Below are 12,517 nucleotides of genomic sequence, written 5' to 3'. Positions count from 1 at the left end.
ACGCTATTTGTCGGACTATAAATTGGTGCAGCCATTATGGAAAGCAGTATGGGAGTTCCTCAAAAAACTGAAAATAGAACTACCATGTGATCCAGCAATCCCATCCTGGGATATATCCAGAACAAAAGGAAATGCTAATTTGAAAAGATATATGCACCTCAACATTCATAGCGTCACTATTTATAATTGCCAAGATATGGAAGCAACCCAAGTGTCCATCAACAGATGAATGGATAAAGAAGATATATATATATATATATATATACATATATATATGTATATATATACAATGGAATATTACTCAGCCATAAAAAGAATGAAATTCTGACATTTGCAGCAATGTGGATGGACCTAGAGAATATTATACTAGTGAAATAAATCAGAGAATGACAAATGCTGTATGATATAATTTGTATGTGGAATCTAAAAAATAATAGAAATGAATGTATATAGCAAAACAGAAACAGACTTACAGATATAAAAAACAAACTAGTTGTTACCAATGCGGAGAGGGAAGGGGGGAGGGGCATGTTATGGGTATGGGATTAAGAAATACAAACTACTATGTATAAAATAGATAAGCAACAAAGATACGTTGTATAGCACAGTGGAATATAGCCATTATCTTGTGATAACTCTTAATGGAGTATAATCTGTAAAAATACTGAATCATTATGCTGTACACCTGAAACTAATATAATATTGTAAATCAACTATACTTTAATAAAAATATGTTATGATGCCTCTAAAAGTATGTCATTAAATAAACACAATGGTTTTTTCTTAATAAACATGAATTTTTACTTCATTGCATCTGACATATTAAACAATAAATCAATCACTAATTATAAAGGACCTACTATATGCTAGCTACTTGACTTTACGGTTAAAAGTAAGAGCTTATGATATTGGAGGCAAAACAATTTAGTGATTTAATCTTAACATGTAGATATGAAGCTCTGTTTTAAACTATCGAAGATATGATACCGAATCACATATTGTCTAAGATTTAACTCTACAGGTAGGCATCGAGCTGTAAAGACACCTGAAGAGAGAAAAAAAACGAGTGATTTTTTTTCTAAGAAGCTTGACCAGAACCCCTACTTATAAAATATGCCAGGGACCCACATGTGAGGCTTTTAGAAAATAATTCAGAAAGTGGCAACTCACTGTCATGGAAAGCTGGAATAGCACATTATATCTGAGGAAGAGAAGACTTCCAAGAGGGGTTTTGAGCTTTTTTTTTAATATGTAAAATAATTGGCTTGCTGCAACTAGAGAACACCCACATGCAGCAACGAAGACCCAACGCAGCCAAAAAAAAAAAAAAAAGGTCCTTTGCTAGTACGTAAAATAACAACAGTTATAGTAGTACCACCAATATATATCAGAGGGAATGCTAGATTGCTAGAGCTGGGAAACACCTTTGGCATCATTTAGTCCAAGGATTTTGAAATGTATATTTAAAGTTTATATATCTATTCTTAAAATATGAGGACACCTTCCCACCTTTTCTTTAAAAAACAAACAAACAAACAAAAAGTTCCATGGCAGCCCATTATCTAATGTAGAAAAAAATTTCTGTGATTGAAGGATGTTCAGTGGAGCAAGAGGAAGGTGGGGTGAAGATTCCCACCTGCTAGTTTCCTGTTAACTGTCCAGCCTAGCAAGGGGGTAGAGGACCACCCATGAGGTATTCCTTGATCCCTAAAATTGCACTTATTTGTGCACTGGGATGCTGTGTACTCAGGTGGAGATTCACTGGGGGTGGGAGGGTCATTTCTTTTCTAACTCTTTCCCTGGTTCACGTCTTATTGGACAAATCATTTTTCCTTCTTTACCTAGTTTTTTCATCTACTATAATATGGAGATGATTAGGATCTCCTGATTTCATCATTAAGTTGCTGAATGAATAAATTCCTGGAGATAGATGGGTTAAAATAAAGTCTATCTATTTGGACTATAAATTGGTACTCAGCCTTCAGAACGAGAATGACCCAGACTGAAGTGGATTTACCATTTACTTGTTATGTGACATGGGCAGCATACATAATCTCTCAGAGCTGGAGTGCCCTCCTCATTTTAAAAAAAGGGGATGGCAATGATTCTTTACAAGGTTATGAATATTATATGAGGTCACTCATATAATACAGTGCCTGGTCTATAGTAAATAATCAGTATAGTGTAACGGTTAAGAGAATAAACTATCCTTAGGCTCAAATACTGGCCTTACTACTCATTGTCTAGATGCCCATGGACAAGTTACTTCACCACTCTGAGTTTCAACTTTTCTCACCTAAAAAATGGATATAATTATAGCACTTACCTTATAGACTTGTTATAAGGATTAAATAAGATAATGCATATAACATAGTTAGCATATTTTGTTCTTGTCAATTAGCGCTGCTTCTAAAATTACATGTGTAATTTTAGAATGTGTAAGAAAACAATCATTATGTTTTCCCAAATATTTGTCGTCCAGAATTCTTATCTAATTATTTAAAATGATAAAAAATGGAGAAACAGCATATATGTAAGTATAAAAGATTGGTTAGATAAAATATGACCCATTCATAAGATGGAATAAGTTGCAAGCATTAAAATAACAATGTAGGAAGTTATTTGATGATATGGGAAAATATTCTTTATACATTGTTAAAAATAATAAATTTTATTAGTATTTTATTTACTCATATGTTTAAAAACTTATTTTAAGGAAAATCCCAGCATTCATCTGTCCCTCTCTCCAAAAGTAGTCACTTTCCTTTCTTTTTACTATTTCTTCAGCCATTTATCTCCAGATTTTTAAACATCGTATTTGTACTGCTCTTTCTTGATTTTTCAATTTTAGGCAATATTTACTGTCTTCCTACCATAGAAGATGAGAATTTAGCATCCCCTTCCTCTCACAATACAAGCTTCCCCTTCTCATCATTCAACTGTCATCATTCTACTAAATCAACATTTAATATTTACTTTTTTACAATTTTGGTTCCAGCTGAGCTGTTATATACTGTGATTACATTTCCTTTCTTGGACAACTTGTTTTTTCCCTTGTAGTTCATAGTTGCTTCAGTTTATTTCATTTGTTTTCTTGCTTGTTTGTTTTTAATATACTCTGGCAGGCAGAATTCGAAGATGGCTCCCTGGTGGACATGCCCTGTGTAATCCCCACCCCTTGGGTGTTGGAAGGACCTCTAAATATGAGGAAACATCACTCCTGAGATTATGCTAATTATATGGCAAAAAGGACTTTGCATATGTAATTAAGAATCCTAATCAGTTTACTCTAAGTTAATATAAGGAAGATCATCTTAGGTGGGTCTGGCCTCATCAGGTGAACACTTAAAAGAAGTTACCTAGCAACTTCTGAGCAAAAGGGCATGGGAAGTATTGTAAAATTTTTGATACCTTGTAGGTCTGAAAATGTATTTATTCTAGTCTCACACTGGATAGTTTGAATGGGTATAGAATTCTGAATGAATAATAATTTTCCATCACAATTCTGAGAGCATTAATTAATTTTCTTGTAGCTTTCAGGTTGTTATTGAGAAGGCTGATGGCATTATAATTTCTGATTTATTGTATATGACCTGTTTTTTTTCTCTAAAAGGTTTTTATGTTTTTTTTCTCTTTATCACCAGTGTTTAAAGTTTCATAATGATGTATGTGTTTTGGAGCAGATATATATTTTATTCATTGTGCTGGGCCCTCCATGGACTTTTCATTCTGGAAACCTATGTTCTTCAATTCTGGGAACTTTTTCTGTATTATTTATTGGAGAATTTCTGCCCCTTTGTCTTCTCTGTTCTTTCTTTTTGGAACTCATTGTCACTTTGTTTTACTTTCTTAGAGATTTCATCAACTCTATCTTCCAAGCTCTTATTGAATTTTAAATTCATGTTTTGATGTCTTTAATTTTCAAGAGCTCTATTTTGTCCTCCAGTTCTTCCTTCCCTTCCTTTCTGACCCCTTTTCTCTTCCTTCCTTCCTTCTCTCCGCTCCTCCACAATTCCTCCCTCCCTTCCTTCCTTCCTTCCTTTCTCCCTTCCTCCCTTCCTTCCTCCCTCCCTCCCTTCCTTCCTTCCTTCCTTCCTTCCTTCCTTCCTTCCTTCCTTCTTTCCTTCCTTCCTTCCTTCCCTCCTTCCTCTTTGTCTTATTTCATGAATGCAAGATTTTCTTTTATGTTTAACTGGAAAATAGTTAGTTTTCTTTTGTTATATTTTGCTCCCTGCATGGTCTCTGTTTACTCAGAATTCCTTTTTAAATTTATTTATTTATTGCTTTGGTCTCTGACTTCCGCATCTGATGTCTGATGGTCTCTTACTGTCATATTTAAGGCTGAGGCCCATGCAGGCATACCTGGTTTATTGCACTTCACAGATAGTGGGTTCTTTTTACAAATCGCAGGTTTGTGGCAACCCTGTGTCAAGCAAGTCTATCAGTGCCATTTTTCCAAAAGCGTTTGCTCATTTCATGTTTCTGTGTTACATTTTAGTAATTCTCACCATATTTCAAGCTTTTTCATTATTATTATATTTGTTGTGATCTGTGTGATGTAACTATTGCAAAAAGATTATAACTTTCTGAAGGCTAGCATTTTCTAAATTCACTCTTTTTTTTTTGGTACGCGGGCCTCTCACTGTCGTGGCCTCTCCCGTTGCGGAGCACAGGCTCCGGACGCGCAGGCTTAGCGGCCATGGCTCACGGGCCCAGCCGCTCCGCGGCATGTGGGATCTCCCGGACCGGGGCACGAACCTGTGTCCCCTGCATTGGCAGGCGGACTCTCAACCACTGCGCCACCAGGGAAGCCCCCACTCTTTTTTAAAAAAAAAATTATTTATTTGGCTGTTCCAGGTCTTAGTTGCGGCATGTGGGATCTTTTAGTTGTGGCATGTGAACCCTTAGTTGCGGCATGTGGGATCTAGTTCTCTGATGAGGGATCAAGCCCGGGCCCCCTGCATTGGGAGCGTGGAGTCTTAGCCACTGGACCACCAGGCAAGTCCGTGAAGGCTAGCATTTTCTGATGGTTAGCATTTTTAGCAATAAAGCATTTTTAGCAATAAAGAATTTTTAAATTAAAGTATGTACATTGTTTTTTAGACATAATGCTATTGCACACTTAATAGACTACAGTATAGTGTAAACATAACTTTTATATGCACTGGGAAACCAAAAAAATTTATGTGACTCTCTTTATTGCAATATTCACTTCGTTGTGGTGGTTTAGAACTGAACCCACAATATCTCTGAGGTGTGCCTGTAAATGCCAATGGAATGCCTATGTGCATGGGCAGAGTTTTACAAAGGTTTGCTTTTCCCATTTGATTGGGGTTGGTGATCATTGGGGATGGGTCATTGCATTGAGGAATCACCAAGTCTATTACCTAAGGAGTGTGTCATAATACTCTGTTTTCAGTACGTTCCTCACCACTACCCCCACCAGCGACTGCTGTCTTTGAGTACAAATCCTCTCAAATCCCCTCTCTTCTGAAAGTCATTCTCTTGTTTTCTGCTGCAATGGGTAGGCACAATTGCCTGGCTGAGGGGTAAAGATCTCAAAAGTTAACCGTTTCTTAAATAAAATTTCAAGAAATTTTCCTATTTGGTCCTAGCCAGAACTACCTGCCCACTCTTCCTTTCAGAGGTATATGACGCATTAAATCCCTGAGATAGTTCAGAGTTTTGTGGCACAGTTGGCTTGCTTCTTATTGGCTTCTTCACCTTGAAACTTAGATTTCAACTTTCTCTGATCTGCCTCATCAGTTACCACTCAGCCGTTTGTTTTGTCAGTTTCCAAAATTTTGTTGACATCTCTTATCTGCTGTTGTTTCCTCTCTTGTACTCCTCAACTTTGTGGGTGTACATTTCATTTTACCTTAGTACCATTTTAGAGCTGTTTGGAGAGCAGATAGAAAAGAATGTGTTCAATCTGCCATGCCTACTCAGAAGCATTTAAAAATTCCATTTTTAAAGGAAAAAGTATGCATATATTGTAAATAAAAAATATCTACACCAAATTTGTTAGCAGAGGTCATCTCTGGGTGTTGCGATTATGGGTAGTTTTTCTTTACTTGCTTATATTTTTCAAAATTATCTATAGCAAGATACTTAGTAACTAGAAAACAATGATCTAAGTAAAATGATATTATTAGATAGCTGTCTCAGTCAAAGCATTTTATACTAGTTTAAAATCTGATTAGTTGAATCATATGAAATTGCTATTTTTTCAAATAAAACAAAGGTTGAATAACAGTAATTTCATATGGTTCAATCTAAACTATCTAATATAGTACAGACCTTAGAGGAGACATAGCCTGGAAAGTGAAGCCATTGTCTACTCAGGTCAGATTAAAAGTCAAGAGAATGTAAACCATCTTTTATTGCTAGGTGACTCTTGGGGTTCATCCCAGAGCCATTGCCTGTGCTATTCTCCAAGGGCCATTCTTTACTGGGCCCACTGGTTGAAGATATTCATGTGCTAACCTAGTTTTCAGCAGCACACTGATTTGGATATAACTGATAAGAAAAATAGTATTATTTCCTTCTTTTCTCCCTTACTGGTACGCTTCACACATATCTGTATTGGAATTCCCTGGGCATATGCCTTTTTCTCTCTTCTAGATTGTTACAGTCTTTGAAGGTAGGGATCCTCATCTTACTGGTGTTTATGGATTGTTTGAGAAAACACTGCTCAGTGTATCACACAGTGTTTTTCTCTAAAGATTCATAGGAGAAATTTTTCTTGGGCAAATGGCTTGTTTTTAGTTTAGGAGCACAGTGTAATGTATGCCAGATTGTATTTCCCCTACTTTGCATGGGCTGCTAGGAAGCTCAGAGCCACACTTGTGCCATAGTTCTAAGCAGTTCCTTCTTGAAATCTCTGCTTAGATGTCTTGTGGTTTTTCTATTAGTTTCTTATTGCTGCTGTAACGATTACCATAAACTTAGTGGCTTAAAGCAACACAAAGTAATCACCTTACAGTTCTGGAGCTCAGGAATCTTAAATCAGTTTCACTGGACTAAAATCCAGGTGTTGGCAGGTGTTTCTTCTGGAGACTGTAGGGGAGAATCCATTTCCTTATCTTTTACAACTTCCTGGGCTTGTTACCCCTTCCTCCGTTTTCAAAGCCAGCAGCACATTATCTTCTCTTCTCTTTGACTTCTGCTTCTGTGCCTACATCCTTTCTGACTCTGATCCTTTTTCCTCCTTCTTATAAAGACCCTTGTGATTACCTTGAGCCTACCCTGATAATCCAGGATAAAATCTCCCCATCTCAAATTTTTAACTTAGTCATACCTGCAAAGCCTCCTCCCCCCGCCCCTTTAATAGATTTTAGTTTTTAGAACAGTTTTAGGTTCACAGGAAAATTGAGCAGAAAGTACAGAGATTTCCCATATACTTTCTACCCCCATACGTGCATAGCCTCCTCCACTCTCAATATCCTGCACCAGAGTGGTACGTTTGTCACGTTGATGAACCTACATTGACATGTCATCATCACCCAAAGTCCATTGTTTACATTCTTGGTGTTGTACATTCTATGGGTTTGGACAAATGTATAATGACAGGTATTCATTATTGTGACATCATACAGAGTATTTTCACTGCCCTAAAATTCCTCTGTGCTCTGCCTATTCATCTCTTTCTCCCAACCCCTGGCAACCACTGTTCTTTTCATTGTCTCCATAGTTTTGCCTCTTCCAGAGGGTCATATAGTTGGAATTATACAGTATGTAGCCTTTTTGGATAGGCTTTTTTCACTTAGCAATATACATTTAAATTTCCTCCAAGTATTTTCATGGCTTGATAGCTCATTTCTTTTTAGCACTGAATAATATTCCATTGTTGGGATGTGCCACAGTTTATTAATTCGTTCACCTACTGAAGGACTTCTTGGTAACTTCCAAGTTTTGGCAGTTATAAATAAAGCTGCTGTTAACACGTGTGCAGGTTTTTGTGTGGACATAAGTTTTGAACTTATTTGAGTAAATACCATGGAGTGTGATTTTTGGATCGTGTGGTAAGAGTATGTTTAGTTTCGTAAGAAACCACCAAACTGTCTTTCGAAGTGGGTGTACCATTTTGCATTCCCACCAGAGGTGAGTGAGAATTCCTATTGTGCTGCATCCTCAACAGCGTTTGGTGTTGTCAGTGTTTGGGGTTTTGGTCATTCTAATAGTCATGTAGTGTTAACTCGTTATTGGTTTAACCTGCATTTTCCTGATGACACATGATGTCGAGCAGCAGAGTTCCTTTTTATCACGTGAGGTAACATATTCACAGGTTCTGGGGATTAGGGCATGGTCATCTTATTCAGACTGTCACAATCTTCTCAATATTAATTCCGTGCAAATGAAAATTTTTCTTTCCCTAACTAAAGCAGTACCTCTGTAAACCCGTCTCCCTGCATCCTTCCCCATCTCAGTAAATGGCCCTCCCATCTACTAATCATTCACCGCAGACACTCCCTCCCTCCCCCCACATCCAGTTCTGCCATATCCACTTCTAAGATGTATCTAGAGTCCAATCATGTGTCTTTGTGGCCACAGCCACCACCCTAGGCTAAGCCACCACCATCTCTCGCCTGAACCACCATAACAGCTCTCTAATTTTTCTCATCCACTCTTGCCTTTTACTATATTCTCTATAAATCATCCAGATTAAAAAAAAAACCAAAAACCACAAAGCAAAACATGCCATCTTCCTACTTTAATACACACTAATACAGTAGTTTCCTTTCTCATATAGAATAAAATCTAAACTCCCTCCTATAGCTCATAAAGCCCCTCTTAAAGCACATCTCGCTCTGCTCTCTTCACCACCATATTCTCGCCACGCCAGCCCCCCTCATTTTTCTCTAAATGGCCCAAGCCATGCTTCTTGCATGCGGTTCCTCTGCCTGAACTCTTCCCCCAACTCTTTCCTGACTAAATCCTTGTCATCTTTTTGGTCTCAGCTGAAATGTGTCCTCCTCAGAGATGACTGTCCGTACAACCCCACATTGCTTTGCACCCACTTTTCTCCACCACCTCACGCCTTTACATAGTCTTCATAGACTTATCACTATTGGTAATTACTCAGTTGTTGTTTATGTCATTCATCTTCTCTCTCAGGTTGTTAATTCCACGAAGGCAGGGCCATTTCTGCTTCATTCATCATTGGATGCTTCATTGGTATTTGGCACTTAGGAGGCACTGAATTCATTTTGTATATTATCCTCACCCTGACTTTATCTTACCTTTTTGCTTTTATTTTCCTTTTTTAAGGGAAAATACATTTTTAAAAAAATTTCCTTTGTTGGAGTATAGTTGACTTACACTGTTGTGTTAGTTTCTGCTGTACAGCAAAGTGAGTCAGTTATACTATTTTCCTTTTGTTTGGATCGTCTATAGCTTTCTGCTGTAGCAAGAGAAAAACTCACAAAGTCCCAGGATCTACTCAGAGTTGAGGAGGTAGAGCTATCTCTGCCCTTCACCCCTCCCCAGTTGTACTATGTGTCATGGGTAAAAGAAATGTTTTTCTACTAGTATTATCTCCCAAGGGAAAGTGGGGATTCACCCCAGAATGCCAGATAGGCCATGGACCGTCTAAGGGGAAAGCCAGAATGCCTTTCTGGACTTGGGATTAAAATTGTCCTGCCTAATAATGTAAAAAGCTTATTTTCACTCACTGGGGGCAGAGTGCTTCCTTAGATTAATATGATGCTAAATGATTTTTTTTTTCTCCCACTGGCTGGGTTTGGAGATAAGAAATACTTAGGCTGTGGATTCTAGGAGGAGGAACCAGGTTCAGAGCTCGTCTGCTTGTAGAGACAATGAGGACACTTGAGATGAGCAGGGTGTGAATGTGTAGGATTCCTCAGGAGAGTGATGACAGTACGGGATACCCTGGGAGAAAGAGGTCCTTAGCGCTTTTCTCCTGACCTCTGACCCTTGAGCAGGTGGCACACAGAGTACCGTCCTTCATTCTGCGACACAGTTGTCATATTCCTTGGCACAGTGCCCTTGGCCTTCCATATATGCTGTTCTATTCAGAGCTAGCGAATAGCTTATGGATTTAGGTTCTCGACTGGGTCAGGAAACCTGTATTGACATCACGTTTGTCGATCCTCCCCAGGACCTCTTTCCCTATAGGTGCCACATGCCATGATTTATACACAAACATGATTTGCCTGATTGTTGCAGTCTGGGCCCAGAACAATTTTAATTAACAGGAAAATGGTCCTCAATACACCGATTAGACCTCTTCAGGTACGGCAAGATAAAAGCCTGATAATTTGGATGGAGTACTCTTCTTAAATGTCTACTCTATACACAGCAGCCAATGGGAAAGCCAGGTTGTCTCCCACCTGATCCAATGAGTAATTAAGAGAGGGCTTTTTCTTCCCCATCTCTCCCCTCCCTCCATCCCCCACCCCAACTGAAGCTTAACAGGTTGGTGTTATAATTTGGAGACTTTCAGGGGTGTCATGCTAGGAGCTTAGGCAAGAGACAGGGCGTCTCTTCCCCAGCTCCCCAGGCATGTCCAGCTGGATTTGAAAAGCAGGCAAGTGACAGGAGGAAAGAGGTGGAAGCAGGCAAAGTAGGTAACGTTTCTCAGCAAAGTTTGAGAGGGGCCTGTGGCCATGAGTGAGCTGGGCACACAGAAGACCAGCGATGGTACCGTCTCTCGCCTGCTCAATGTGGTGGAAAGTGAGCTTCAGGCAGGGAGGGAAAAAGGCGACCCTACGGAGAAGCAACTTCAGATCATCCTGGAGGATGCCCCTCTCTGGCAGAGGTTCAAGGAAGTCACTAATGAAATGATCGTGACCAAGAACGGCAGGTGAGTTTATCCACGGCCCTGCTTGGGCTGGCGGGGCTTGGCAAGGGAAGCGAAGCCCCTTGAGTATCGCAGAGGCTGCCGCTCTTAACTCAGAGGCAGCGGGGTCTGATTAAACATGCTCCCGAGAAGGACAGTCTCCCACGGCTTTCCCCCAGCCAACTTAATTAATTTCTCTGAGATCATCAGAGAAGTGGAGGGTGAAGCCACCTGTCCTGCATGCATTTTAAATGAAGAAATTCTGGGAAATTATTATAAAGGGGGGCATGTCCCATGGGTTTGGGAAATGCACTCAAATGTCAGAAAATAATGTTAATTTTTGACTGACTGTATATCCTGGAGCAGATTATTATTCTTTGAGCCCCAACTCTGTTCAGATAAGGTAACAGGCAACTTTATTTGGAAGCTGGATGGTTTCCTCTGAAGTGTAGCGAACTTGCCAGACATTTCTGACTAGTTGAAGATTCAGAGGCAAAAAGGCAAATTTAATCTCACTGCCTATCCCTGCATCTGCTTCTTCCTATGTGTTTGTGGTGAGTGTTCATTTGAGATTGTGTGTGTTTATGATGATGTGAGAGTTGTTGCAGTAATAGTTAATGAAACTGTAATATACTGACCTGAGAAAAGGGAAGATGCCTTCCTTTTTTTTTTCATTGCAACAAATTAGGGATTAACTGAAATGGATCTCTGTTGGCATTTCTTGGGTTCTATTAAATCTAGCCCTGCCAAGTGACGTCTAGGTAATATTAGGAGCTTCTATTTAGTAGAGGAGATAAAAATATTTAGAAAGAAAATCTCAGTGCTCCCAGCTTGGCCAAACAGGTCCCAACATTCAGTTGACACTGATCTTTCTGTTCACATGGTCACAAAAGTACAAAACGTCGAAAGGCATTTTCAATATGGTTAGTTTCAGCAGAACTTTGATTATGACCCTTGAGAGAAATTCTGTTCTCCAATGACAGAAAAGTCCAAGCTAGTTGAACTTCGGGCAGGCTTTTGTCCTTGTGAAAAATGCTTCCATTCCTGATGTCTCACTTTTCCATTGCTGCATAAAATGCATGGTATAGAGAATGAACCATTCCCATCTATCCGGGAAAATTATGAACTTGAGTGTTGTTGTGTGACATTAAAGTGCTTGGTAAGTAAAACGTGTTCCAGAAATAAGGGCGTTTCAATAAATTGTGATTATTAATGGTAGCAGGAATATCAACCTTGCTTGATGCTTCTACTTTCGCTCTCTAAATGGGTCCCATATTTATTTCATATATAGGATTTATTATTTTTAATATTTGTAATTATAATTACACCTGTTCCTACTCTTGATCTGTATTGACACATTATTTTTGGTAGAAAGAAATAGAAAACGTGTTTTTAATTTCAAAGAATCATCCCCAATTCCTAATTGGATTTACTTTCTTCCCTTTCAAAGATGAGTGATGACACAATGGTAAAAATTTTATGATGTCTGATGACGGGTAGAACTTTCTGTTCATTATTCTTTGTAGTTACACTAATACTTAGCCTTATACTATCTGTTTGGCTGTCAAAGCAGTCATATATGGAAGTAAAATAAGTACAACCGTCAAGAAAAATATATAGTTAATCTGTTTCAATGAGGAATAAATAAAAGTTTCTAAAACCATTATAAAATTCAATTTAATAATATGTCACATTGGTATGTACTTTTATAAGTTC

The 12,517-nt window shown here is 38.6% G+C and overlaps 1 protein-coding gene across 1 annotated transcript in view; it reads left to right on the top strand.

Moving 5' to 3' along the window:
* The first annotated feature begins 5,042 nt into the window (after nucleotides 1-5,042).
* The window catches only part of TBX19 (T-box transcription factor 19), a 40,487-nt gene continuing 33,012 nt past the window's right edge, over nucleotides 5,043-12,517 (top strand). Inside the window, exon 1 of the mRNA XM_004269729.3 lies at nucleotides 5,043-10,825. Coding sequence (XP_004269777.1) covers nucleotides 10,629-10,825 — 197 coding nt within the window. The 5' untranslated portion in view covers nucleotides 5,043-10,628. The remainder of the gene's footprint in view (nucleotides 10,826-12,517) is intronic.

The sequence above is a fragment of the Orcinus orca genome, chromosome 1, assembly GCF_937001465.1.
Source record: "Orcinus orca chromosome 1, mOrcOrc1.1, whole genome shotgun sequence".
NCBI lineage: Eukaryota > Metazoa > Chordata > Mammalia > Artiodactyla > Delphinidae > Orcinus > Orcinus orca.
This window is presented reverse-complemented; position numbering and strand designations above follow the sequence as displayed.